The sequence below is a fragment of the Dinoponera quadriceps genome, unplaced genomic scaffold, assembly GCF_001313825.1.
Source record: "Dinoponera quadriceps isolate SergipeBrazil2010 unplaced genomic scaffold, ASM131382v1 scaffold2094, whole genome shotgun sequence".
NCBI lineage: Eukaryota > Metazoa > Arthropoda > Insecta > Hymenoptera > Formicidae > Dinoponera > Dinoponera quadriceps.
Window position 1 is genome coordinate 248,481 of NW_014557105.1, and position 27,096 is coordinate 275,576.

The 27,096-nt window shown below is 45.2% G+C and overlaps 1 protein-coding gene across 3 annotated transcripts in view; it reads left to right on the plus strand.

Annotated features, from left to right (window-relative positions):
- Positions 1–26,385, plus strand: part of LOC106748649 (wiskott-Aldrich syndrome protein family member 3) — a 31,011-nt gene extending 4,626 nt beyond the window's left edge. The window contains exons 2-10 of one of the 3 annotated variants that reach the window (XR_001374776.1): positions 17,601–17,938; positions 18,236–18,389; positions 18,486–18,600; positions 19,347–19,379; positions 20,736–21,031; positions 21,454–21,764; positions 22,022–22,441; positions 23,088–23,522; positions 24,938–26,385. Coding sequence is in view for 2 of the 3 variants with exons in the window: in XM_014627371.1 (XP_014482857.1) it covers positions 17,665–17,938; positions 18,236–18,389; positions 18,486–18,600; positions 19,347–19,379; positions 20,736–21,031; positions 21,454–21,764; positions 22,022–22,441; positions 23,088–23,269 (1,785 nt within the window). In the remaining variant the exon portion in view is untranslated. Of the gene's footprint in view, positions 1–17,600; positions 17,939–18,235; positions 18,390–18,485; positions 18,601–19,346; positions 19,380–20,735; positions 21,032–21,453; positions 21,765–22,021; positions 22,442–23,087 lie in introns of all 3 variants that reach the window. The other 2 variants (XM_014627371.1, XM_014627372.1) reach the window with 2 other exon arrangements.
- The last annotated feature ends 711 nt before the right edge of the window (positions 26,386–27,096 follow it).

Sequence of the window (27,096 nt, forward strand, 5' to 3'; positions counted from 1 at the left end):
TTTACTATATATCGTTCTATAAATATATACTAATTTAGCGAAAAAGAACAAACCTAATTACTTTAGCACTGTATGGAAAGATTAACGGGAAGTATGAACAAATTGCGCGCTTTTCATTAGATTCTTGTACACAACATCAATAACTAGGACTATAAAGTGCCTCGGGCTGTTTGAATTAGAATATTGATAGTTTTGGTTGAAGCGCACCGCGGCAAAAGATTTAAGAGCGTCGAAGTAGCGTCAAAATTTCGACTCGGAACTCGGTTTTTTCTTACGGTTGTCGTCGTTCGCATTCCCTGCGAACGACAACACTGTCGACCCCCTCGCGTTAACGTCGTAATCGCTCGTGGAATTGTTAAGTTCGACTTCGCGCGACATGGTTACTTTCCAAGCCTCGCGTTCTGTAAATTCTTGCCGACATGGTAAAAAATGTTGTGCCAAAAACGGCCCGCTGAATTTTTGTTACTTTAATACAAGGAATGTGTGCTAAAATGTATATAAATATAATATTAAGTTAATGTTAAATTAACGCATTGTTAAAGCAACATAACATTTCAGCGGACCGTTTTAGTATAGAATTTATTCACTGTGGAGTGTATTTTCACCACAAGGGAGAGAAATTTCACTCGAAGTGACGGCAAAAATATCGCTATCGCGGATCCTTTAAATGGTCAGAGTTGAAGTCTCACCGGAAACGGGGAAACGACGGAAAATTTTCATTTCGGAGCGACGGTGAAAATACCGCCACTCCCTGGGCTGTGGAGATTTCACGGGGTGCGATCTCATTCAAAACGCGGGAACATTCACTCGGAGCGACGGTGGAAACACCGCCACTCTTGCTGCCACAAGGGTGGATGTTTAATTCGAATTTAAAGTGAATTCTCTCGAGCGAGCGTTCCAGCCGAGCAAATGAAACTTGTTTCTGCGTGGAGAGAATGCGCGCGTTGGATTCGCTTTTGAATTTCGAATGAAATATTCACCCGCGTTCGCAAAGCGCGAAGGAATTCGCTCGGTGCGAGTGGAAAAGTCGCTCGAGACTTCCGGGCGCGACTTTTCTCGGCTGTCACTCCACTTTTCCTATGGAATTTTACTGAAGGAAATTTTAGAGAGCGCTCGAGGATAGCTCGAGAGCGGCGACTGGCGAGCGAGCGAGTGAGAGGCGCAAATGAACGAAGGATATCGCGGTTAAAAATGACCCTGGAGGTCTCGATGCGAGTTCCGGGGAACGAAGCGCTGATATCATCCCCCCCCCCCCCCCNCCCCCCCCCCGATCGTATCTCCGCCGTCGTCCTCTTTCGGTACCGAGCCCCGGAGAGAAGCTCCGCAGGTCCCGGTCTCTCTCGGTGCGACGGAAAAAGACGCGCGATGCAAAATCGATAGTCCGGCACCTTTATGGTGCTCACGGTTCGACGAGGGCCGTGGGAAATTGCCGCCGTGGATCTCCGCACGTCGACTCCGACGCTCCCGCCCCCGGGGAGTATCGGCCGTGGCGGCGGTGTCTTTGCCCCTTTGCCTTTGAAAAGTCGGCGGAGACGCGCGGGCTTGCGATTACGCCTCCTACGCTTGCTCTTACACAATGGTACCTACGCGCAATAATAACCTGTGACCTGACCGCGTTTACGAGCGGACCGGCGAAACTGGATCGTCATATTTCCAAGCGGCTAACTGGCTCGAAACTCGTCTGACGCGCGTTATCGAGGTCAATATTCTGGGGTCCGAGCGGACTCCCCCCTTCTTCCCCCGCGTGGGAAGGTCGTTCCCGCTTGGAAAATTTCGACTCGCCCCCGCGACTCGAGTTCGCCGTAAAGTGAAGTCGGGAATTATCGCACGAGAGGTACAATTAGCTATCTGTATACTCGAAGAAATGATTAATTATCATTTTCGGCCTCATTCATACCTTTCTCATGGTTTATCGACAAGAATGGAAGTAGCAATATGTATGTAAAGTTATTATCACCGATACCACAAGTTGTTGGGAAAATGGTTTTCTCGATGATTTTACAGAAAATGTTATGTTAAAAACGATCAACTGAAATTTTGTATTGTTTTTACTTAGGGAATATGTAAAACAGTACGTAAATATAATGTTGAATTAACACATTCCTCATGTTAAAGTAATTAGAAATATCAATGGACCGTTTTAAAATGTTTACCATGTACAGTTATTGATATCAAATATTTTTCTCTCAGTTTAGGTAGGGACGTTTAAATATCTAACACGTTAAAAAAGAATCGAGTTGAAGTCTCGAATCTCATCGTGCGATTGCGGAGATTTTCGTGCGCGAATCGCGATCGAAGCAAGTGGAAGAAAGATAATCCCGCGTGGGAAGGTCCTTCCCATCCGGAAAATTTCGATTAGTCTCGTCGAAGTCGCGGTCTCCCGGTAAAGTAACCTCGCAAGTTATCGCGCAAAAGGTATAATTAGACATCTAATGTGGTAACAATAAAATATCTGGCACACTGTGTGTACAAAATGAATCAGATTTCCGGATCACACAAATCTTAACACATTGTTGACCGGTCACGAGTTAACTCGTGTCTTCCTGCTCAAACGTTGCTGACCGGCTACGAGCAAACTCGTGATCGATGCAAGATACATTTGCGCGATCGAAACAAGATACATTTGCAAAACCTGTTGTGTATCATTACACAACACATAATAGCCGATGACATGAGATAAATTCTAAGTAAAATTGCCGGTCAACAATGTGTCAAAAAAGTACTAGGAACTTTTGTTTAAAATTGATTTTTAAATAAAAATGTTATGATAATTATTAAAAAACAATTTTTTTAATAATACCTGAAACGCATCCTATTTTACAATTTTTAAAAAATTTGTAAAAATTTATTTTCAAGTAAAAAAAGTTATGATAATTACTACAAAACAATTTTTTTTTTCAATAATACCTAAAATGCGTCCTATTTTACAATTTCCGAAAGTTTGACAAACATTGTTTCATCAATAAAAATATTATGACGATTTTAGTAACGTGCAAGTTTGCTCAAAAACATGCGGTCCCAGGCGTATGTCTTACAGATTTCTTAGCGGTCCGCAATGTGTTAATAATAATAATCATCATAATCACAATTCTTACTCTTTACTGCGCGACTTTGATCGCCGAAACTGTAATCTAGTCTACGAAACGGCTCTGACAACGAAATGCCTTTAACACCGGGGGCATCTTGTTTGTTTACGAGGAGTTTCGAATTCCGGAATACTTCTCTCTATCATCGGCGACCTAGATTTCCGCCCGGAAGTTTCCGGAATTTGCTCGGAGTTTCGATGTCGCGGTTGATACCTTCGGTATCGTTCGGTCCTCGCGCGAGGATCAGCCTGCTGGTCGGACTTCATTCAGCGACTCAATACGGCGACGAGAGCCGTCTGTCGTCGTGGCCGACGGACTACTCGCTTAGGAATTATTCAGATAATATCGTCGTTGATGCGGCTTTAGGAGTCGCGAGTGGCCGACGACGACTTGTTTTATTACAACGGCCCGCTTATATTCGCGCGATGCTCGCGTGCCCCGCACGCCCCTTCTCCTTCGAGAGCGACGAGAGCGATCCGCTTGCGCGTAATCCGCGCTCTCGCGCGCCCATCTGCTCGTTGCATCTACCGTGTAATCATAATTGTCGCGTCGATGGAGCGTCGCTACGCTATTACACCTATCGCGATCGGTGGGTCTTTTTGTCGCGAGGACGATCGGGAACTGCTTTCAAGTTTCCAACGAGGGACACGACGGAACTACGTGAGGAATACGAGGAACTTTTAGCGTGCGAAAGTGCGAAAACGCAAGTTTTCGCATTCCCATCGGGAAATCGCGCTCTCGGTTACGCGATTACGATCACGAATCTTGTACGGGTGCGGTTTAATCCACGTTCGCGTTGTTGAAGACCTACGCAATTAAGCTTGGCGCGCGCGTACGTACGTACGTTCTATCATTCGCTTGTGCACACATTCGTGGAAACTAGGCTAAGAGCCGTATTCGTTGACTCTGTTACAATTATTGACACCGCTCGATAGACGAACGCGTTTCAGTCCGCGTGAATAGCGTTCTGAAACATATATATAAAAAAAGAGTGAATCACGAATCGTATCGTGTCAGCTTCGATGTCAGCTTCAGGTGAAGATATTTCGAGATCCTCGCCACCTCTTGGGCGAATTCGCCCTGGGGCGAGAAAGGGGGAGGGGGAATTTTCGTAATTGATAGCCAGAACATCCATCTTTGCAATAAATCCCACCGAGAATGAACATCCTAGTTATGATTTATAATTTATTATAAAATAGGTATCCTGATTATAATATATTATTCCATTATTATGTTATATTGTTATATAACTTTTTTATTCTATTCTACCTATTCAGTATGTAATCTAGTATTTACGCGCTGCAAAAATGGATATCCCGACTACAATTTATTTTGCGGTATAAATGGCAAACTTGCACCGAAGAGAAAGTGTTCGACACTTGTGACTCTAATTGTACATTGAAGTGATTATCAGTCAGGGCATCTATTTTTGCAGTGAATGCCACCAAAATGGATATCCTGATTATCTAATCTAATTTGTGGTAGACGAAAGAAACTACAATTTTCGCGAGACTAGCCATTTTTTCCGCCGATGTTCGGAGAAACGCAATAGTCTTCTTATCGGAAAACGAACCCTCATACAAACGATACTTTCGATTTCACGGGGCTTTTCCGCGTTGGCCGCGCGCACCGTCGACGGACGAGCAGCACGACAGAAAATCTCGCCGCGTGCTGCGAAGCTACGCGTTCGTTTGTTTGGCTCGCGATATCTTGGCGTGTAAATGATAACGTGGAAGCTCGTTCACGCGAAACGCTCGGTTCACGCGCAAAAAAGGAACCGCGATATGCCTTCGCTGGAAATTTACGATTCGTGATTCACGATTCACACGGCGGCGGCGGCGGCGCCATGGAAGCGCAAACGAGCGCGCATCTCGAGATGTTGGCAAATGTTTGCTCCCGTGGTAAATAGATTGTGGAATTATCGCTCAGCTTGGCGGACTCTCGTGAGTCCGCTCGTGCGCATACACGCACTTGGTGAAACTTCGATTACCCATGTTGTCCTGCGGCTCGCGATTTCGGCTCGTTAATTAACGGCCGGATTAATGTGCGCGGGGATTCGATCGTCGGATCCGACGCGGATCGTGATGGGAAGGTCTCGGTTGACGGGCGATTCAATAAAGTCACGATAAAGATACTCTTTCTCTCTCTCTCTCTCTCTCTCTCTCTCTCACTTTCGCGTCGTTGTGGGCGTTCGCATTGTCGCCACGTCATCCTATAGTCCTTATCGTTATCGGCACACATCCCATGAAAGATGACGCCGATTTTGATGAACTTACGCATGCGAATGCGTGTTCTCTCACACATATACACACATCTTTTCTCACCAATTAATCACTGTCGTGATCATTATCATCATTGTTTATTTGGAGGAAAATAAAAAAAACTTTTAATTACTTAATGAGTAGAGATACAATATTGTGACGACAGATTTATACGCCGAGAAAAAATGGCCGATCTTATTACAAATTACAGTCGATCAGTTTTTTTTTTTTTTTTTTTCTAACAAAATGTTTGCTCCGTTTTTATTTCAAATTTCTTATTTCAACAGGAAAGTAGTAACAATATACATACAAGGTTATTATCAATAACACACTATAGCAGCGTGTTCTATAAAAGTGGCTTTTCCTGACTATATTTACTTCACTATGCAATTGTACACGAAAATAAATTACTGGGATCAATCAATTGCCTGTTTGCAGCTCCTTAAACCGAGTAATATTTTTGTCAATTTAATTACATTTTAACAGCTTAGTCGCCCTTAGTCAATTATATTTCTACTTTTAGTAAATATATTTGCCAAGGAGTATTGGAATAATTAATTTACTTAAATCAAGTAAATATTACTTGAGAGACGGCAATTTTTTTCGGTGTAGTCACAAATACCAGGTATATTTCTCTCAGTGTACGAATTATTCAATCGACGATCATACAGATTATTCACGCGAATTTCTCTGTAATCATTCGGCGTCTCGGCGCGCAGATGAGTCGTCCCGATTTTCCCGGTATCGCGTTTTCCGCGCTTTCGCGATCGGCAGCTGTCGGTGGACCGATCGCGGGGATCCGAAAACGAGCACGATTACAGACGCGATACGGCGATGATGGTCGGGTTAATTCCGTACCAGCCGGTGGGGTGCACTGACCTTCGGCCGAGAAGAACCACGGTTCTTCGAGGCGAGGTTGCCCGCAGCCCCCTGATCTCCTCCGGCTTTTCGACAACGGCTTTCGCGAGAGCGCATTTCCACGCTGCCCCGTGAGGAATAGAGGAGGAGGAGGAAGAGGGGGATCGCCCCGCGAATCATCATTGTACCGCGTCCGCATTTATACGCGTTCCCTCAATTTATCAGCCCAATTTACAAAAGCCGCCTTTATTTGTGAATGAGGGTTAAATCTGTCCGCGGACGCGCATCTGCTGTGCCGAGAAACGGGTCTCTGTGTATGCTACACGCACATTCACAGATCTACACGCAAGCACGCACACATACACACACTTGTGTGTACACGCTAACCCGACCAGCCCGACCGGGATACGTCCGAGGTCGACGTCTCCGCACTCACCATGACGAATGTTACTCGATACTTCGCGCTACTGTCCACCGACTGAGCTTTTTGTTCCTCGGTCCTCCTCTTCTTCTTCCTCCTGGTCGTTCTTCTTCTCATCTCGAGATGAGCGTCGCGCTGAGATTAGTCGCGTCTGTAGAGCGCTTCGTCGCGCCGCCTTCGTTCCTGCGCGCGATTCGCTCTAACCAGATCCGGGAATCGGCCGAATAATTGAATAAGATTCGCGCCGTCGAATCATCGCGACCAGCAGAGGCGAGATCACACCGAGGAGCGTCTCTCCCATGAAACCCCCGGCGCTGACGCGCTGTTTGACAACGAGTCTCTCTCTCTCTCTCTCTCGCTCTCGGGGATTTAACAGCGTTAAGCAGGCCGCGAGAACGGCCGTTTGTCTTTGCGGATGTGGCGGTGAGCGTGCATTAACTCGGTGAACGAGTCGCGCCTACGAGTCCTCCCTATTTTTCATATTGCCCGCGAAATGCCAGACGACGGGGAGGCAAGGTTAACCAACCGGTTCGTGACATTCGATTCCCTCGATCGAGCACGTCGATCTCCGCGCGTCGCCGCGATGTATGTGCGCGCGCGCGATTTCGCGTCTGACAGAAGTGCATTTTGCGTGAGAGCGCACGTGGAAACGCGGACCGACGCGTTCGGAAGGACGCGGATTTATCCTCCATACCACGGGTCTTGAAATCCGCGCATCGTGACCACACGGAATCACGTTCCCGTCGCGATCCCGTAGATTAGCCTGATTCATAAATTTTACATTCATACGGGACGACTTGGAGAGTTACGTTCATGGGATCCATGGACACGGGCGCATGACGTCATCCCTCTTATTATCGAGGGGTTGGAAGTGCGCCTACTATCGAAGGAACGGTAGCCTCGCACCACCCCGATACCCGTTCCCGGCGATTTAACTCGAAGCGGAGCCGAGGGTCGACGACGAAAATATCCTCAGGGTTGATCTTCGTTCGAACGAGTCTTCAACGAACGCAATGCCTTGCGGCTGTTTCCATAGGAGAACACGTAACACCGACCGATGCACCCGGGCCGCGAAATTCCCCCGAAACCGAACACATGTCCTATTCTGGACGCACATTGAACGTTAAATATTCCCCTCTGGTTCTCTGACTGAAACGATGTTATACATGACGTTTTTATAAGAAAAACGGAGCCTGGAATTAAATGGACATATTTGGCGTTTACTGTGCGTCAAGTAGACATGCATGCAAAAAAGAATTTGGTTGAATCTACCAGATAGTGAACAAATTAGCGGCGGACGTGTTTCGGTCGAAGAAAACAGATTTTCTGGTCGGGAAGAGTCGAATTTGGTTCATGAGAATTAGGAGCTCCGTTTCCTCCAACTAAAACGTGTTTGGTTTGTCCATTGTCAGTTAGATTCAACCGAACTGTATTTTCGGTGTATCCTGTAACTTTTAGCGGCAGGCTATCGTTATCGCTCTCGTTGTTATTGTGCAAGTATAATATATGGTAGAAAAGTTGCGCAACGTTACGATAACGACACTGAATATTGAAAGTTACTGAATAAGTCTACAAACTAGGGCAGGAATACACTGATGAATTAGTTTGGTCGGATCTACTTCACAGTGGACGATCAAATATATTTTCGTTGAAGCAAACGAAACTTCCAGTTTTTCCACGAACCTAATTCGGCTCTTATGACCGGGAATTCACCTTCAACCAAAACGCGTTTGGTCGTCCGTCGTCAGGTAAATTCAACCAAACTCATTTTTTAATGCGACCGTCAGGTCTATTCCACCGATTTTTTATTCATACGTTATAAGTGTAACGCATGCGTCACGCGTGTTCGCGCAGCGCCGACGCGTCGCGTACAATAGCTGCGCACGCGGGGTTTGTTAACGATGGCGAAATAATTGACGGCAAAAGTAACAAAATGAGCGAACAGCTCCGCTGTTCGGCGATCGGCGCGTCGACCACTTCAAACGCGTACCTTTCGGCGGAACACCCCGTATAAATCACCTGCTTTCACTCGACGAGGAAAGAGATAGGTGGGGTAGGATACGTCGAGCGCGATCGAGAGCGTGAAATTCGTGGCGCGTGAGATCAGGCCTCGCCGGTTTCGCCGATCGCTAATTGCCGAGGCGCGGCGAGCCGATTCCCGCTTGTCGTGTCCGGTCTGTCCGTCTGTCGGTTTCGTGAGTACGCTTCGCGCACGATAATATTGATCAAGCGGCCGCTGCCAAGCCGATGAAGAAGGGGCCGAAGCGCGCGCGAGAGAGCCGCTCGTGTGAGTCACTTCGGGCCGTGCCGATCCCACCAGCCGAAGAAACTGGATTGGAATCGTGCGAAATATTCGCGGGAGGTGGACGTAGAGGACGGAACGGCACAGTAGGCCGCGGTAAACGTCGTCTAATGAGGAACGAGTGCCTTCAAGGTCCGTTTCTCGCCCCTTCGGGCTTGCTCGCGCTGCATTACCTCGAGAGAGCATCCCGACCTCGGCTGGATTTACCTCGGCCGAAAGAAGGTGGTCCCTTCGCGCGTAGGCCTGGCCTGAATTATTTACTATTTGTAAAAAAATTAATCGTGTCTCTCGATCCGATCTTTAACATTTGAATGTGAATATATCTGGGATGCCTGGGATTTATACAGAACGTCTCGAAATTAGATCGAACTTCCGGTGTTTATATCAAGGACACCAAAACAAGTCATTTTTGTCAATAAACTCGTGTCAGCAAATAAGCTGTTTTGACGCTAAAATTATTTACAGTAGTTGTTCGGAGTGTCGGCCACATATTTATATTTAACTTCCTCATAAGTAAAAGATAAGGTACATATCGGCCGGCTCGTCGAAAGGAAATATTTCTATTTCCGAGTTTCGGAATAAACAATGCTAATTGTACCAGCTTAAAAATTCCCAACATTCTTCAGTCTGATAAAGTAATTTTTATTTTTTCTTTTTCTTTTTTATTAGGAGATAGCAAAAAATCAAAAGCCAAAGCCAGGAAAATGCTAATATCTCTGTATCGAAGTAAATTGCCAGCCTAAAGATGCTCGATATTGTTGCGAGCGCTCAATCCAGACCACTGATTGATCGAATGCCGGTTTCATCGCGACAGCGAGATCTCTCACGGCACGAGGAAACACGCTCACGATAATCCCACACCGCAAACAGAGGATCAGATTTCCGTTCTACATCTCGTTATCATCAGTATCGGACTTTGAAGCCGCACGGGGTCCGATGGGATTAACCGAAGAATAGGCTGAGATAATCGAGGCTGCCGCGGCAGCAGGTGCCTCGTCAGCAACATTGTTCTTACGAGAGAAAGCCCGCGACGCGAGATTCCCGCCGCTTTGAGCGTCGCGTCGTGGGACGTGATGGGAAGGAGGGGGGGGGNGGGACGTCGTTTCTCGCGCGACGGATAAATATTTTCGTCGCGATGTCGCAAAAAACGCAAATTTCAACGTTCGCGCGCTGTGCATCTCCGCGTCGGCATTATATACAAAATGTAAGAAGACCCAGGGGTGGTGACTACCAACGAACTGCTGCGGCATCACACACACACACACACACGTATTCGGAACAAGCAGGATATAAATATCACGCGCGAAAGCGCCAGAAGATCCCTGATGAGAGCAACGCCGGCTTTTCAGCACGTTGCTCCCGTGTATAACGCATAAACGTCGATATAATTTATTCAACCTGTCGTTAGTGACCTCAACGACTCACATCCTTCCCTTATCGGTGACCCGAATACGAGTTCTCGCCTGTGTCGACTCTCTCTTCTGCCGGAGCTCTATCTCTCTCTCTCTCTCTCTCTCTCTCGTGCTTTAATTAGCCGCACGTGGCTGGCTGACTGGCTAGTTGACTGGCGATCCGCCCACGTTCCACCGGAGGATTATAATTGTTATCCGCGCAAATGTACCCGAACGGATCAGCGACGGACTCTGCGAGCTTATCGCGTCTGAGTTGATCGCACGGGAAAAATTGGATATAAAATGGGAATAGGTGAACTCTCGTTTAATTTCACCGAGTGAGAATTTCGCTCGAAAAGCGTAGCGTCGGCCGAATTCAAGTAACTTCTCACTCATCGAGAGTGAATTCTTCACTTTGAATCGTTACTGAATGCACTTCAAGTTCCAATTAACTCATTACATTCACTCTTGTAATTAGATGCGTCAGATTTAAGTTAAACTCGTCACATTCACACTCCAGTGATTCTTCTTAAATGTTTTCGAGTGAAAATAAAGTGCCGATTGAATTCGGATGATTTTTCACTCGCAGGAAGTGAATTCTCCGGATTGAATCGTCATTGAACTCATTTCAGGTTTCAGTTAACTCGTTATGTTCACTCTTGCGCTCAGATGTGTTAGGTTTGAGTTAAGCTCATCACATTCGCTCCTGCGATTTCCCTGAATCTTTTCGAGTAGGATTCCATTGGGGAAAGTCAAGTCACTCGAGTGGGTTTCCCGAGTCGAAATTTGGCCCTATGTTGAACTTTCAACTTTACAAAAAACTAAGAACCAAGATAGCAAATTATGTTCAATTTTTACCTCAATAATACATAATATAAGAGTTCTACTTTGGCTTTGGTTGTTCAAGGTAACGTTGGAATTAAATCTGTACAATTAATGGTTCAAGGGAGAAGTTAAAAAGAATGTCAATATCGTCAAAGTAGATTTCTATCAGTCCATAAGTTATCCAAACATGCGCGGATTATTCTTAAAAGCGTCCAGGTAGCATCAGAATTTCAGCTTGGGTTTTTCATTCGTGCAGAGCGAATCGCTCCACTCCGAAACGGCCGGATGTTTTCATTCGAAATTGAAGAGCGAATCGGACATCACGGAATCGAATGCTGCGGTTCGCTCGTGCTTTGTTTTCATTGATGAAGACGCGCTCGGCTCGCGATTGCGATTTGCATTTCATCGCGCGGATTCGATGTAATCCCTCGTACAGAGGCGTGGAATGACATTTCCCCGCGGAGTGAAGTGTTGAGGAGAGAAGATGGAATTTCAGATGCGCGTGTGCTCGCGCGCGATTGCGAAATCGCCGCACGTCGCGGCATTAGCATAAACTCTTTGTTGTCGGTGACGATGGGCGATCGCTCGGATCCGCCGGGATCGCTCGATATCGCTCCTGCTTCTGACGCGTCGGTATGCGCGCTTCTCCTTCGGCGAACCGCCGCGAAACCGCGTTTAGAATGTCGATTCTCTGGAATCTCCGGTAGACCGTTTTACGACGCGAAAATTCACGAACCGGCGGAAAGTAGGATTCGATTATGTGTTACGCTGATCATTAAATAATCTATGTTGCCCCCCCTCTCTCTCTCTCTCTCTCTCTCTTTCTCAATTTCTCAGAGAGAAATCTCACTCAAAACATGTGAAAATTCACTCTACTTCGAGTAACTCGATGATCGTTCCGCTCTTCCAGCGGAATTTCGGAGAAATTTAGTCATTTCTTATTGCTACTTTGTTTCTAATTTTTCTCCTTATTTTTTTTCGCACTTTCGTGTATCGAGGGAACCGTGCCGTGAAAAAACGTCAATAAGCAAAATCTAATCTCTTCCTTTTACTCCCCTCTCCGGCAAAATGACTTCGTCGTGACTCGTTTCTAATCAAGTTCTTTCGCAAGAGAGGGTAACGGAACTCAAATCGACCGGGAAGGTTGGAAATTCGCTCGACGTTTGAGGCACTGAGGCATGGGGCAGTAATCTGAACGAGAAACTCGGCGGCGGAGTCATGAAGTCGCATCGATTTGCTGCGCGCACCGGGGGTAGTGACCTTGTCTTTCTTGCGTACGCGGACTTGTTTCACGCGTGACCATATGGTCGGCATGTGCCGGCCCTCGCGGTGTGCGCACGTGTGCGCACCAGGATGCGGCCGCGCGAACGAGCGTGAATAATCGCTGAAATCGGCATGGGATTATTCCAGTCATTGTCGCTCTCTTACCACCCGCCCGTCGCTACCGTCGGCCGGCGGATTTTTGAAGTCGAGGAAAAAGACCACGTTAGATCCAGTTCGTCGCGGAGCGCGCTAAGGAGGCCTCGCGCGGGTCCGTCCTGCTGCGTCGTCTCCTCGGCATTGTGAACGCACTTTAACTCGTATCATATTGCACGTAGGATTAGGCGAGACCGCGGTTGCTCCAAAGGTTACGCATGACTCACGGCGAGTCGGCGAGTCGCCGGAGCGAAATCGTAGCAAATCACTCTTCGTTCGGTCGAACCTACGGCAACGCGATGAATCCGGGAGATTAACACCGCGCGCGCGAGTCACCTTCGATTCCGTTTCTCTTCGACCACGTAAAAGGTTCAGTTAGTTCGTTTGCGACGCGTAACTTCGCGTTTCATTCTACGGTATTTCAATATCCAACCGTTGTAACGACGAATCAATTTATTATTAATTTAAGTGCAAATTAATCATTACAATTAAATGCACACGATAAATTTTATAATAATATAATTAATAGACTCATATAATAATTTAGTAATATAATTAAATTCATAATAAAAAATACATGTATGAGTTAATTGTTAAAATTAATTTCTTTACGTGTTTATATAACATATACAATATATATTTATATTGAATATATCGTACTGATGTATGAAAAAATTAATGTATAGAAGAGCGCGCTGGAAAAAATGCGATGTCGAGATGGATCGGTGTCGATAAATGGGACGGCGGGGGGCTAAAATCCTCGATAAAGATCACCGATATCGGTTCTACGCGACGCTTCGTTACATTCCTTCGAGGAACGGAAATATTTTGAATGGCCGGTGAAAGATTCCCCAGGAATTTATCGTATCGCTATCCCTATAAACGTCTCGAACAAGAACTGATGAGGAATTCAGTTAACGCGATTATCGGCGGTATCGCGGCATCCTTCGCGTTCCTGCAGATGCACTTGGACGCGGTTGAACGCAATCTGAAATAGGTGCAACGCGGACGACGTTGCAAGGAGTGGAGTGAGCCTTTCCGGTTTCCACTCGCCGAGAAACAGTGGTAGTAGTATTGCTCATAGTAGTAGTAGTAGCAGTAGCAGCAGCAGCATCATCGAGTACTCCAGCGTTGCAGCGTAGTAGTGACCTTTCAGCCTCAGGATACTGCTTACCTTATGCAAGCCCGCAGTACACGACGGCGTGGCTGCGGTTTCATTCACAACGAGCACGCTTCGAGTCGCGCTCGATTCCTGTTAACACCGATACTTTGATTCAACAGAGTATCGATGTTTACATCCGGCCGGCTATCGTGATTCACGTTCGGCGCGAATAAAGAGCGCTTGAACACGCGGGGCTCACTTGATCGAGTGCAGATATTTATATATCTCTCTTCTTATAATTCTATTATTCATCGATGGTGGATATAGAAGATGGGAATGGGACATTTTATGTATCCCGATGTACTTTTAGATGATACCGCTAATTTACTATCTACTGTTACTTTGCAACATAAAATCCGCGCGAGCACACTGCCGCCGTTAATTGCAGTGCAAAGTCGAATCGGGCGCGGCGATCGATCCCGGAGAATCTCACGGGACAGCTCGATCGACCATATGGGGCACACGACGTGAGTCACCATGGCCACCGCAGCCCTCAGCCCTTCGCCACGCCGTCAGCGTGTATCTGTATTTCATTTCAACTCCCACGCGATCGAGCGTGGGTCATTCAGCCGTCGGAGGCGGCGGGCGGGATTGCGGCATCCGCGGTAATAAAACGAGTGTGCGGCTCATCTCTCGCGACTATCGTCGAATCGAGAGCACCGGGGTGTAATAATAAAAATTGCATAACGAAAGCGCGAAACAACATGCGTGATATGTTCCGGCGGTATCGCAAACACCCTTTCTGGATTATTTAACGCAACAATTCAACAGACAATTATCGAGGACGGAAACGCGTGCAATTTTCCGGAAAGCTCACGAGAAACGACGAATCAACTTCTATATTCAGAGTTTACGTTTATTTATATCATATATTTATTCATATTTTTGTACTTATAAAAAATCGACATATACGATTATATTACATATATATAGTCAACATATATCTATATATTTATATAATTTATTCAATTTATATTTATTTATGTCATATTTTCGTTTATATTTGTATTATGTAGATATATTACCAAATCCTTCTTTCATTGTATAACATTGTATAACACAAGGTAAACGTCCGATGCGCGGAGAAGAATAGAACACGAGACGCGAAATGGGTGCGTCACGAGTTCAAGTACAATTTCCTCCGAGGAGAGAACGGGAGAGACGCAGAGAAAGAGGAAGAGATTATTATTAGCGCCGAGAGCTTTTCACGGTCCTCTTTGCAGGTGTAACATCCGGCAAGGAAACTGCTGCTCCGTTCATTTTGCGGCGGCTAATTGCTAATTAGATAGCAACAATAGTACGTTACGCACGTCGACTTTGTCGTCGTCATTGTCGAAGTCACCGTGTTTGATTACGGCCGTATCATTGACCCTGACCGACGGCTGAAATGACTGCTGAAGACGACCGTCTGCTGACGGCTGTTTTTGCACACAGGTTGATCGTCGCGTGTCGCTTTAATTCCGACGAAGAAAGCCCGAATTCTCTTCGATTTTATGGTCGTGCAAATTGAAATTATGTAACGATACATCTTTTGCATCTATAAAAAAAATTCGTTATATAATATATCATGTATTATATATACATTATATACAAGATGTTAAATTTCGAACGTAACAGACGGAACATCTCGAAAACTAAGTGAAATATCGAGGTCCGGATTTTTTTAGGTTGTATTGTTTGGAGGGGGACAAATTTCGCTAAAAAGAAATTGACTTTAGATGGAGGCGTCAAGGTGAGATAAAAGTCAACTTAATTTTCCAAGATGGAATCATATAATTTTTTAATACGAGTCGATTCTTCTATTCATTTTACGTATAAAAATATTAGAGTCAGATCGTCGAGAAGAGGGAGTATACTTAAAGGGAAAAATTAATTCTAAATTGCCCCGAGTGAAATTTGCTCATCGGTGAAATTAAAGACGCGGGGTCTGTGAGACACCCTATAGAATAAGTTCTACTTGGATGTAACTCATGGATCAGTTGTTATAACAATGTATCAGCAGGCGAATCTCGCCGAGTTCCTCAATGCGGCATATCAAATCAACGTTAAACGTTCGAAATAGCAGCCGCGTCAATCGGGCATAATTTTCCGCGATTTGTCATCGCGATGCAATTCGCTCGCGCAATCACCGATGTCGTTGTGTTCGATCATCGCGATAATGTCAATTGTATAATAATACACAATTGTAGCTGCGAGGAAGAAAAGAAAGAAAAAAAAAACTGACTGAACGGTACAAGTGCACGCTCGTCCCGCGCGTTTGCTGATGGCAGTCGGTCGCGATAAGATGTTATCGTTATCACAGTATGACGCTCGGCACGCGTAATTGCGTAATGTGCGTGTTCGCGTGTTCGCTGAGCGCCCTGCGTATGCGACAGCATTTTACAACATTCTCTCTCTCTCTCTCTCTCTGTATTAACATATAGCAAACAGAGGTAATTTATTATTATCATTAAAATTATTAATTTTCCTTTTCTCTCGCCATTTAATCTATGATATAACGCCTGCAATGTATCACCCCTTTATGTTTACATTTACTAACTCTCATTGCGCCATCGTAGAAAATGATATTATACTTTTTACGATTATTTGCATCAGTGCTGTTTGTAATATGTACATAGGAAAAAAATGCTAGATTCAATTAAATAATTACTCCAATATTTCTTAGCAGACTTTTACTTGGATTAAATAAATATTACTTGAATGCAGCGCCTTTTTCTACATTCAAGTGATATTCACTTGGCTCGCAAGTAGAGTTTATTTGATCTAAATAAAAATTTGCTAAGGAATAATTTTTTTTATTTGAAGCAATTATTCGCTTGAATCTCTAGCATTTTTTTCTGTGTAACTTGTCTAAGTGCCAAATAGGGTTATCGGAAACAAGTAAAATTCTGTCTCTCTCTCTCTCTCTCACTCGACGAGGCAAAAAGCAACGGGAAGAAACGCGATGTGACTTCGGGATAAAACACCCATGCAAATCCGCGACGCTTGTGGCGAATCGGAGTTTGCTCGTTCGCGAGATTCGTCTGGCTACCCGCTCGTTCGTTCTCTCCCTTCTTGTTTGCGCTGTGTATTGGAGGAGTCCCCTCGAGTGTCTTCGGATCAAAGGATTGTCGTCGGGTGGATCGAATATTCATTTCGTTAGCGGTGCTCCTCGGACGACTCTCACTGCCACGGAGAGCGGCGGCGATTTTGCACTTGTCGAGCGCTGTCTAATTACGTCCGAGACGAATCGTCGTCTCTCGAGCAGCGCCGGTGCTCGCTGTGAAACTGGGAGTTTCACACTTCAAGGTGACTCGACGGGGCCCGAGAATTTGCCTGAATTTTGCAAAGTTGCCGAAATTGCGAATACACGACAGTACGCCTCCTGTGTTAAATTATTTGGACATAGCAATGTATTGGTTCTAATTAATAGATACAGTCATTTGCATCGGCTAGATATCGATAGATTTCTACATAACATATATTCAGCGAACGAGACCTACATTCCTTTCACTATGAGAGGTGAAATCGATTTGAAATTGATGGTTATTGTTCCTGATTAATTTGCAGGGTGCGAAAGAGACGGTGTCGCGAAATGTGCGATAACCTGTGATTTGATTAATTCATTAATTAGATACAGTCACTTATCTTCGTTATTTACATATATCTTCGTTTATTAATTAGATATGTATATATATATCAATTCTATCAAATGAGGCTTGTGAATTCCTCAGCAGCAACTTGTTGCGTTTCCTATTAATTGATCGAACGGTATTCTTGGCTGGAACAAGAGACCGAATCGAGAAAGAGGGAGAGTGCTTACGATTGTGAAGCCGATAGCCGGCCCTACACAGAGCCCGACCTCATCGACGACTGACAATACCCTTCTTCGGTTTCAGGTCTCGAGAGAACGGTGAGTGAGCTTTCGCGAGGAGCCAGGCGGAGCGAGCAGCCGAGCCGAGGATGCCGCTTCCGAAAAGACTGGTGGAGCCCGTGCACGTGGCACGCGGTACCATCCCCGACGACTTCCCGTTGCCGTCGGAGTTAGAGGCTGCCACCAATGGCACCTTGGCCAACACTATCAGACAACTGTCCAGCTTGTCTAGGCACGCCGAAGATCTGTTCGGCGAGCTGGCGAGGGAGGCTCACGGGCTGAGCGACCGGGCCAATTCACTACAAGCTAGGATAGACCGTTTGGCTGTCAAAGTCACTCAGCTAGATAGTAACGTCGAGGAAGGTATGTGTGTGATAAAAAGAAGGAAAAAACATGTATATATATATATATATATATATATATATATATATATATATAAAATAATATATATATATATATATATATATATATATATATATANCGAAACGTCCGGGTTTAATGACGATTGCATCATTTTATTAGTGAATAATAGAGAGTACGATAAGAAAAGTATTAATATTCTTTATGTGATGTTTCTTGCGATTACAAAAATGATGCGGATGAGAAATTAGGCGAGGAAGTAATGAATAACATCCGGCTTCGTTTCCCTTCTCTGCGCAGTCTCGTTGCAAGACATACACATGAGGAAGGCGTTCAAGAGCTCCGTGGTGTTCGACCAACAAGTCGTCTCCAGGGACACGATGCCAACGGCGATGCTGGAGACGTATCACCAGTGCGACACGCCGCCGCCGCTGGATAAGCTGAATATTTACAGGTGATTACAGCTGACACGGTTGAAACTTCTCGTCGATCGATCTCCGTGAGTTCCCGGGTAGACCCTCGACGCTCGAAATTGTCTTCTGGTTTTCAGGGAGGACGGTAAGGACGGTCTGAAGTTCTACACCGACCCGAATTATTTCTTCGATCTGTGGAGTCAGGAGATGCTCAAAGACACGGAGAAGAAGCTGCACGACCGGGGAAAGAAGGTGAGAGCCCTCGCTGGATAACGTATTCAAAGGCGCACATCGACGACTGCGAAGCTTCGCACACGACTGTTGCGAAGCTTTCACGATACGTCTGTCGTGTTTCGAAGCCGGTCGATGAGAATCAGTCGTGTTCTAAAGGCGGTATTCACAGTCGGACCTTGTATTTAAGATCGTCTCAAGTTCATCTTCGAATGCTGTACGGATCGTTTCGTTGGCTACAAAGCATCCGAAGATGAACTTGAGGTGATCTTAAATTAGATCTGGCTTATAGTTTTGAAGGTTCGGAAAAAAGCTCTTATTCTTTCAATTTTTCCATGGATTTTTTTTTTCTTTTCCAAGAAAAAATTTATTTAGAAAAAATCACGTGTGCTCGATTAAAACTTTCTACATTTACTTGCATTTTTTTTTTAACTATAGTTGACTTAATCTGGCTTCCGAGTTAGCGCCGCGTCCTTCATGGATTTGTTTCCGACGTTTCGTAAACATTCCAGTCCACTTGTTTAGACTGAGGGACGACCTGACTGTATTACCTCAGGAACCAAATTAAGTATTCACTCACACCGTGAAAACCAAAGAATATCATAAGATCTGAGTATGAATACCGGTATAAATTTCTCCTTCGGCTTCCCTCGCAGCCGTCGGGGTGCGCACTAGCTCGTAGAACTGAACTAGTCGATCTGATGATATAAAATAACGTCTGATCTGCTACGATTCTAACTACTGAAACTATATCCCCTTCGTTGTAGAGCGAGTCTGAATATGCCGAACCGTTCAGAGAGGCAAGTCGATGGTTTGGATCTTTGTAGTTTTTCTCTCTTTTACATCCTCCTATGAAAACATCCTCTCTCTCTCTCTCTTTCTTTCTTTCTTTCTTTCACTCACTCACTCACTTTCTCTCTCAGTGAATCGACCGATCGTCCAAACTCATCGCACTCACATCGTATTATAATTAATGCTCTTTCTCTCTCTCTCTCTTACTCTTTCTTTTTCTCTCTTTCTCTGTTTATGGTTTTTCTTTCATTAACCGACCGTTTTGCGCTGACATAGAGACTGACGCTATAGATGCTCGCTTTCTCAAAGTTACGTAGTTACGCTGACCACTCTTTTCTCAGCGGGGACACACACTCCACGTTCGCAGTGCGATGCGTAGATCGAACGGCGCGAGAACCGCGTCGCTTCCCGACCGAGCGCGAGTTCTCGGCAGGAAGAGTTCAACCGCGACGCTCAACCTACGCACGGCCCGATCTCGAAGTCCCCCTCTCTCTTTCTCTCCCCTCCCCCCTCAGCCACTGTAAATTGAGTTGTGTTTCTTTTGAAAATATGAAACAAGTCTCTTACACCTCCCACCGTCTCACTCTGTGGATCACTTGTGTAATGCCGTTCGTTGCCAGTCATGCAAGTTTTGAATGTACTTATTACATATAGAACTGCGCCATATATATATATATATATGTATATATATATATATATATATATATATTCATCATCCACCAAGCCATCTGCGATACCGATACCGACTATCCTCATAATCTCGATCGTCTTCATCATCCACACATTTCAGGAATATATATCTCATCTCCATCTTGTCACGTTCGTCGCGTAGGAAATAAAAGTGCCCGCCATAAGTGAATATCGAAATTATTCGAGTTTTCCCTTCTCTTTATGACGACCTCCGTCGTATCTTGCATCGAAATCGACACGATCTCTAAGCGCATCACTTTTATTTCCCACACACACACACACACACACACACACACACACACACACACACACACACACACACACACACACACACACACACACACACACACACACACACACACACATATACATATACATATTTTCATCCCATTTGAACTATTGATCCAGTCGAGTCTGATCCGTCGGAAAGCCGCAGGACGGTGTTGTCCTGGGAGTCTCGCCGGCGCGCAAAGATACAATTCGGCCCTCACCCTTGATCAGAATTCGGCGCTCGAACCGTTGCATCTGTCGATCACCGGCGTAACTGGATCAATCGTCGGGACGTTCTTGACTGAGAGAAACCGATTGTGCTTGACTTACATATGCGATGCACCTTGTTCGTTCTTCCCGCTGCGCGCGACACGTTCTAATTCGCTCTCTTCTGCGACACACAGCCGCACAGGCCTCGGAACGAGGAAGGCGGCGGTGGAGGTGGCAGACACAAGAAGCGTGTGAGGCAACCTCACAACACGAGGGAACGGCAACGGCAGTTGGCCGTCGGTCATGGCGAATACATCATGCCGACCCAGGGCATCCAGTACAGAGCGCCGCACAACGTGCCCGATGATGCGCTGTTGGGCATGGTGATGGCGGAACCGCGGCCACCGAGGCCCAACAGCATCGAGCTGCAACGGAGCTACCCGCCGGAGGGACAGCACCTCTACAGCCCTCCGTCTTCCGATCACTACAGGTGAGAAGATCGCTGTACAAAAATATATATTATACGTATAGTATATTATTATTGTTATTGGAACATGTTATTAGAGCATAATTACGGCATTGTCATGATAGTCATCGTGTTATTATTATTTATTGTGATACTTACCAGTATAATATAGCAATAATACACGCACTATGACTGTTATGATAATAATATAATTAATTATCATGACATTTATCATATTTTATAATAATATGATATAATTGTAGATACCGTGTTATGATCGGGGCCATAATTACACTACAATTAACATTATTAATGATGCTTAGTTAATCGTTAATATTAATTATTAACATTAATTAATCATGTTTGGATTTAACCAGCTAATTGTATTCCCCAAGATTTCCACGATCTCATGTTGTTACATCGGATCCACGATTTTCTCGCAATAGGGCGACAAACTACGTGGCTCAGGGCTACGACGAGAACCTGTACGGCTCACATTACGCGCCGGGTCAGGTGCCAGCTGGTAGCGAGACGTACCAGAGTCCCGGTGGTCAGAGCACGCCAAGCAGGGGTGGCAGATCGCGGCCGTCGCAGCCACCGCCAGCACCGCCGAGTAACGCTTCCAGCAACTCTACGCCCACGGTAGCCTCCGCCAATAATACCCCCACGAGGGGAAGATCCATGAGCACCGGCAGGGATACGTTGCCGCCGCCACCCCCGCCGCCCGGAGAGACCATGTCTCCACCTTCCATGAACGGTAGATCTTTTACTAATTATATTTTAATGTTATCTCCAGTTGCAATGTAATCGGCTCGATTTTTAACAACTATATATTGTTCCGCTCTCACTGTACTTATAAAGTCTTATATTTATTTACTATTTATCTATCTCTTCATTTGGTTATCATACTTCATGATACATAATTTTAAAATAATATTTTACATGAATATTTACCATATTCTACACGTAATTATTTCTATATAACGAATAATAATCTCTACGAATGCGTTGCAGGTTCCATACCGTCGCACTTGCTGAACAGAAACGGCAGTCGGTCGGACAGTCCCTTGCCGAGCCGACGCTCCACGCCGACGCCACCGAACCACTCGGGTCAGCTGGGCACGGACGAGACAGATCCGGCACCCCAGGACCTTCCGCCGCCACCGCCCACTCCTGACCCCACTCCACCGAGGCCCATCTCACCTCCGTGCAACATCCCGCCGCCACCACCGCCCCCGCCGCCGCCACCGGTCGCCAACGGGCCCGTAGTGGCGCCGCTGACGAACGGCGACATTGCGAAGATGATCGCGACCAATCCGCCGAAGCTGAAGCCCCTGAAGAACATCGTGGCGGATGGTCAGCTGAGGAAACCCGTAAACCCGAACATCCCGTTGGTCGACCCGCGGAACGACCTGCTAAAGGCGATTCGCGACGGTGAGCTCTCAATGAGATCGCGAAGAAGCGAGATGTGTCTTCTTTATCGTTAAAGGCCACAGTTATTCCTCACAAACGTTTTCAAGAATCGGTCCGTTTGCCCCTTACATCATTGGTGGGAGAAACGCTTATTCTGCTAAAATTATGTGTGAACGGCGTTTATTTTACTTTCTAACAGGAAAGTAGCAGCAAATGCATGTAAAGTTCTTCTCACTGGCGCTATAGCGGCGCCTATTATAAAGATGTATTCTATCCGGCTATAATTATTTTACTATATATAGTTTTTTTTTAGATATTCTCATGCACACAAGAATGCTAAACGCTTTATTCGGTGTAAAAATTTCGGGTTAGCGTTAAGGCTATCTTTTACCAAAGGCACAGATTAACTGGTAATTCCATGCTGCGAACGTAAAAATAACATTATATATTAATATAATAAATTCAACTATTAATATATCAGTTGCTAACAAATTAATACAATTATTAATAATATATTAATATATTAGCCGATTTCATTGGATAAGAAAGAAAAAAAAAACCCCCCGTAAATGAAGTACCGACGCCGCTGATAAGTTCAAGTCACTGCCTCGTCTCGGTGTAGTCGGCTCCTCGTTTTCTCACCCGCCGTTTCTCCACGATCCTTCAGGCATCAAGTTGCGCAAGGTGGAGAAGATCGAGCAGAAGGAAGTGGAACGCGTGAACGCGCTGAACGACGTCGCTTCCATCCTGGCGCGCCGCGTCGCCGTCGAGTTCAGCGACAGCGACTCAGCCTCGGAGAGCGAGTGCGACAGCGAGGGATGGGGCGAACAGGAGAGCAATCTGGCGTGACCCAACTCTCTGCCATCCGCCGCCACCGCCGCCGCCACTGCCTCCTAGGGAAATGGCTGACGCGATTCCCTCGATTCTCTCGTGTCGCAGCCGAGCTACTCCGTCTCCGAGGACGTTCCGCGAGGACATTAGCTTCTCGAACTCACGTTAGATCGAGCGAGTCCGGAACTCTCCTCGGGACTGGAATCGAGCGAATCCCCGGTGCGCAGGCACGGCTCTCAACGAAGATCGCTTGTCGCGGGGGACGCACGTCGTAAGGATACGATCTTATAGATTAATTTATTAGTTGCTCACACACACACACACACACACACACACACACACACACACACCAAATGCGCAAACAAAGACAATCTGTCGTTCAGTCTTTTTACATTCGTTCCTCCCTATCATCGCCATGTTGCATTAAATACGCGGGAACAACCTAAGAGGAATTACATCGCTTTCTCGTTATCGGTTCGTCGATTCCCTGAGAAATTTCTTTTTATCGACAGAAAGCAAAAAATATTTAAGCCCCGAAAAGGAGAGTGAAGAGAAACAAATATATACATATATTCGATCTGTCGAGGTGTGATGTATCATTCGTTAACACGTTGACTGTCATGGGGTCGTCAATGACCGGCTTTCTCTCTCTCTCTCTCTCTCTCTCTGTAACGCTGCAGCGCGTCTTGCTGATTCATGAATAAAACGTGTTACCATTTACACACGTTACAGACCGAATGTACAGCCAATGAAACGAGTCTTGAGGAATATTTACATCGCGAATTGCTCTTATTTTCCTTTGGTGATTGGAGCTTCATTCGTGCATCGAAACGATCGATGTGAATCGACGGCCATGGCGGTCAACGTGTCTAGGTATCTCTGCGTTCCGACGATTTTATCGACGGGATCGTCAGCCACGAGTCGTCTATACCTGAGTCCGGATGTACAACAGGTGTAGAGTAGTAAGCCTTTAGCTTTCCGCTCTAAGCAATAGAACGTAACGTAACTTCTGGCGAAAAGCGTTTCCCGCGTTGCCACGAGTCGTGATCACGCTTAAGTCTTGAGGATTGCGACTTCTGCTAGCGCCGGAAATGCTTTTTGCTCAAAATTGCATTATTCTGCGTTAGCGTTTAGAGCGAAACGATCGAAGGACCGTTTACGATAGCCGTAAAGTATGCAATAAAACGTAAAGCAGTGAACTAGTTGACCAACCACGGTCGATTATTCTTGGGCTGAGTAAGAATTCAATTAGCTTACTGCTTACGTAGAAAAAAAAATTAAAGTCTTAAATCAAGAATAGATATTCTCGTGTATAAATAAGAATATTATCATCTTCTTAGGAGACTTTTAGTCTCGATCTGATTGGATTTATATTTTGATGAAAATATTACTTAAACTCGATTCAAAATTAAGAAGCTTCTAAGAAGATTGTGATATTCTTGCTTATATATGAAAATATCCGTTCTTCATTTAAGACTACTTTTTTTTTCTTTGTACGTTTTACCACACACTTCATGGCTATCGTAGACGGTCGTTAAAGTTTTATTACTACGTCCATTGTAGATCCGGACTAGATCTCTCTCACCCGTCAGTCAGCCCGCGATCATCGGCCAGCCGATCGGACGCGTCGTTTTCAACATGTATCACGCGCGCGCGGTTTCAATCTCACTCTCTCTATTTCCGTAGGACGCTGTCGAGGACGCGCTAATTGCGGCCAATTTGGTCGTAGCGTAGCTTTCGTTACGGCAAATCGCGCGGCACAGTTTCGAAGTGCAGCGAACGGAGACACACTCGCGAGCTCCCGGAGAAAACCGGGGTGCTGTTCGAAGAGGCGGAGGAAAAATGTTTGACAGCGGCTGAACGCGCGTTTACCGGCGCACCGCCGGCCATCTCGTATCTCGAAGTGTCCAGGATTCATGTAAGAGAAACGGTTCTCGGGATTCGCCCCTTATTTCCCCGCAATGAAAATATTAATTACGGGAAAGATCGAATACGAAAGGATTACATTTTTATCGTTGTAATATCCTGTACAAATAATGAAGTGAGATTAATAAAAATCATAATTTACAGGCACTGAATGGATCAAGCTCTTGTCTACAGCCTTGTTTCAAGACGTAAGCCGTAAGTAAATTGACCAACTACGATCGATCATTTTTCTAACAAATGACTGTGATTGGACGATTTGCTTATTGCTTTTGTTTTAAAGCAAGGTTATGGACAAGGGCTAAATGTTATAGTTTCTTGAAGAACGTATTGAGTGTTTCATCTTTCGCTTACGATCCGTCACTTCTGAATTGAACTATTCCTTTGTTTCAGCAAAATATATACTTTAATTAATCTTTAGATTATATCAATTTTAATAAAAAAAAATACACACATCTTTCAGTTTCTGCTAGAATAATACGCGAAAATCGATAAAATATATACATAACATACGTCTTTCGAGTCATGTTTTTTCTACTTTACAAAATAAGATACATCTTAATTCAGGCAATAGTTAAAATATATAAGTTTTACAGGGTTCTAAAACATATGACGCAATTACGATGACATTTGTATTGTTTGAACGACCGTCGAAATTAAACAGTTTAACACGGCGACTGCAATTGCCCGTTCTCTTACACGTATCCTGGAAGTGTCCACTGCGCGCGGGCGACATTTCCGGCTCATGCAGCCATCGTCTCAGGAGTTCTAATTTAGAAACTGCCGTGTGTATCTTAATGTTAACGATAATTTTATTATCTCACAATTTCGTACCGAAACACGAAGACGCGTGCGTTATATCAAGTTTCCCTGTCGAAATCGTTTCTCTTTATGTCGCATTCGTGTAAATTTCGACGACGTAAGGTTCGTGATCAAGCGGGGAAGCATCAGGTAGATCTTGCGAAATTCGATAACGACTTCGTACTTGTAACCGGCGCGTGTCGTTCGAGCTGTCAGCGGGATGCTAACGCGCGCACACAGAGGTGAAGAGGAGAAAGCGGGCGGTCGGAACTTTGCCGAAGTCGTGGCTCGATCGGCTCACCGCTCGCCAGGCAGAGCGACTTCCTTTTCCCGGCACATTCCATAGAGATGTTGTACGACGTATACGACGATCGTTCACCCATGTTAATAATAAAAAGGAGGAATAATAACGATAATAGTATAATAGTAGTAGTAATAATAATAATAATAATAATAATAATAATAATAATGATAATATATACATAAGTATCTCTACTTACCCCACTAGACGAAGAGCGTTCCGCGTTAACGAGATGTCGAGATTGCGGACGCCGGCGCGAGTTTAACCAAAAGGCAGGGCTTAGGTATTCTCTCTCTCTCTTATATGCGGGCAAGCTCTGTCTGTCTGTCTCGCGGTCTTTCCGTGCGTCTCGCTTGGTCATACACACAGAGGTGTCCTCGAACTTAGCGGATCTCTCTCTGTCCGCCGCGTTTCCGTGAGCCACGATCTTCCATGCCGCGCCAGCAGGCGTCGGACGGTGGCGATAAACAATTGTCAGGGTGGCGCGAAAGTTATCGCGCTGTGTTTGTCTGGATATTTTCATCGTGAGTAATTATTTTTACGTGATAATTATGTAATGACAGAAGAGGGAGAGAGAGAGAGAGAGAGAGAGAGAGAGACGGGATGAGATATGGCAGGCAACAAGATTAGGTATTAGGCGTAGTCATTAAAACTTCGCAATTACCGCGCCCGACATGATTAGCTCTTACTGGCCCTTTTACTTTTGTTGAATCCCTACAGAGCCAACCAATAATTATATTTACTTAATATATATTACAATTTATATATATAATTATATTATATATATTTTATATATATGTATATAATATATGATATATAA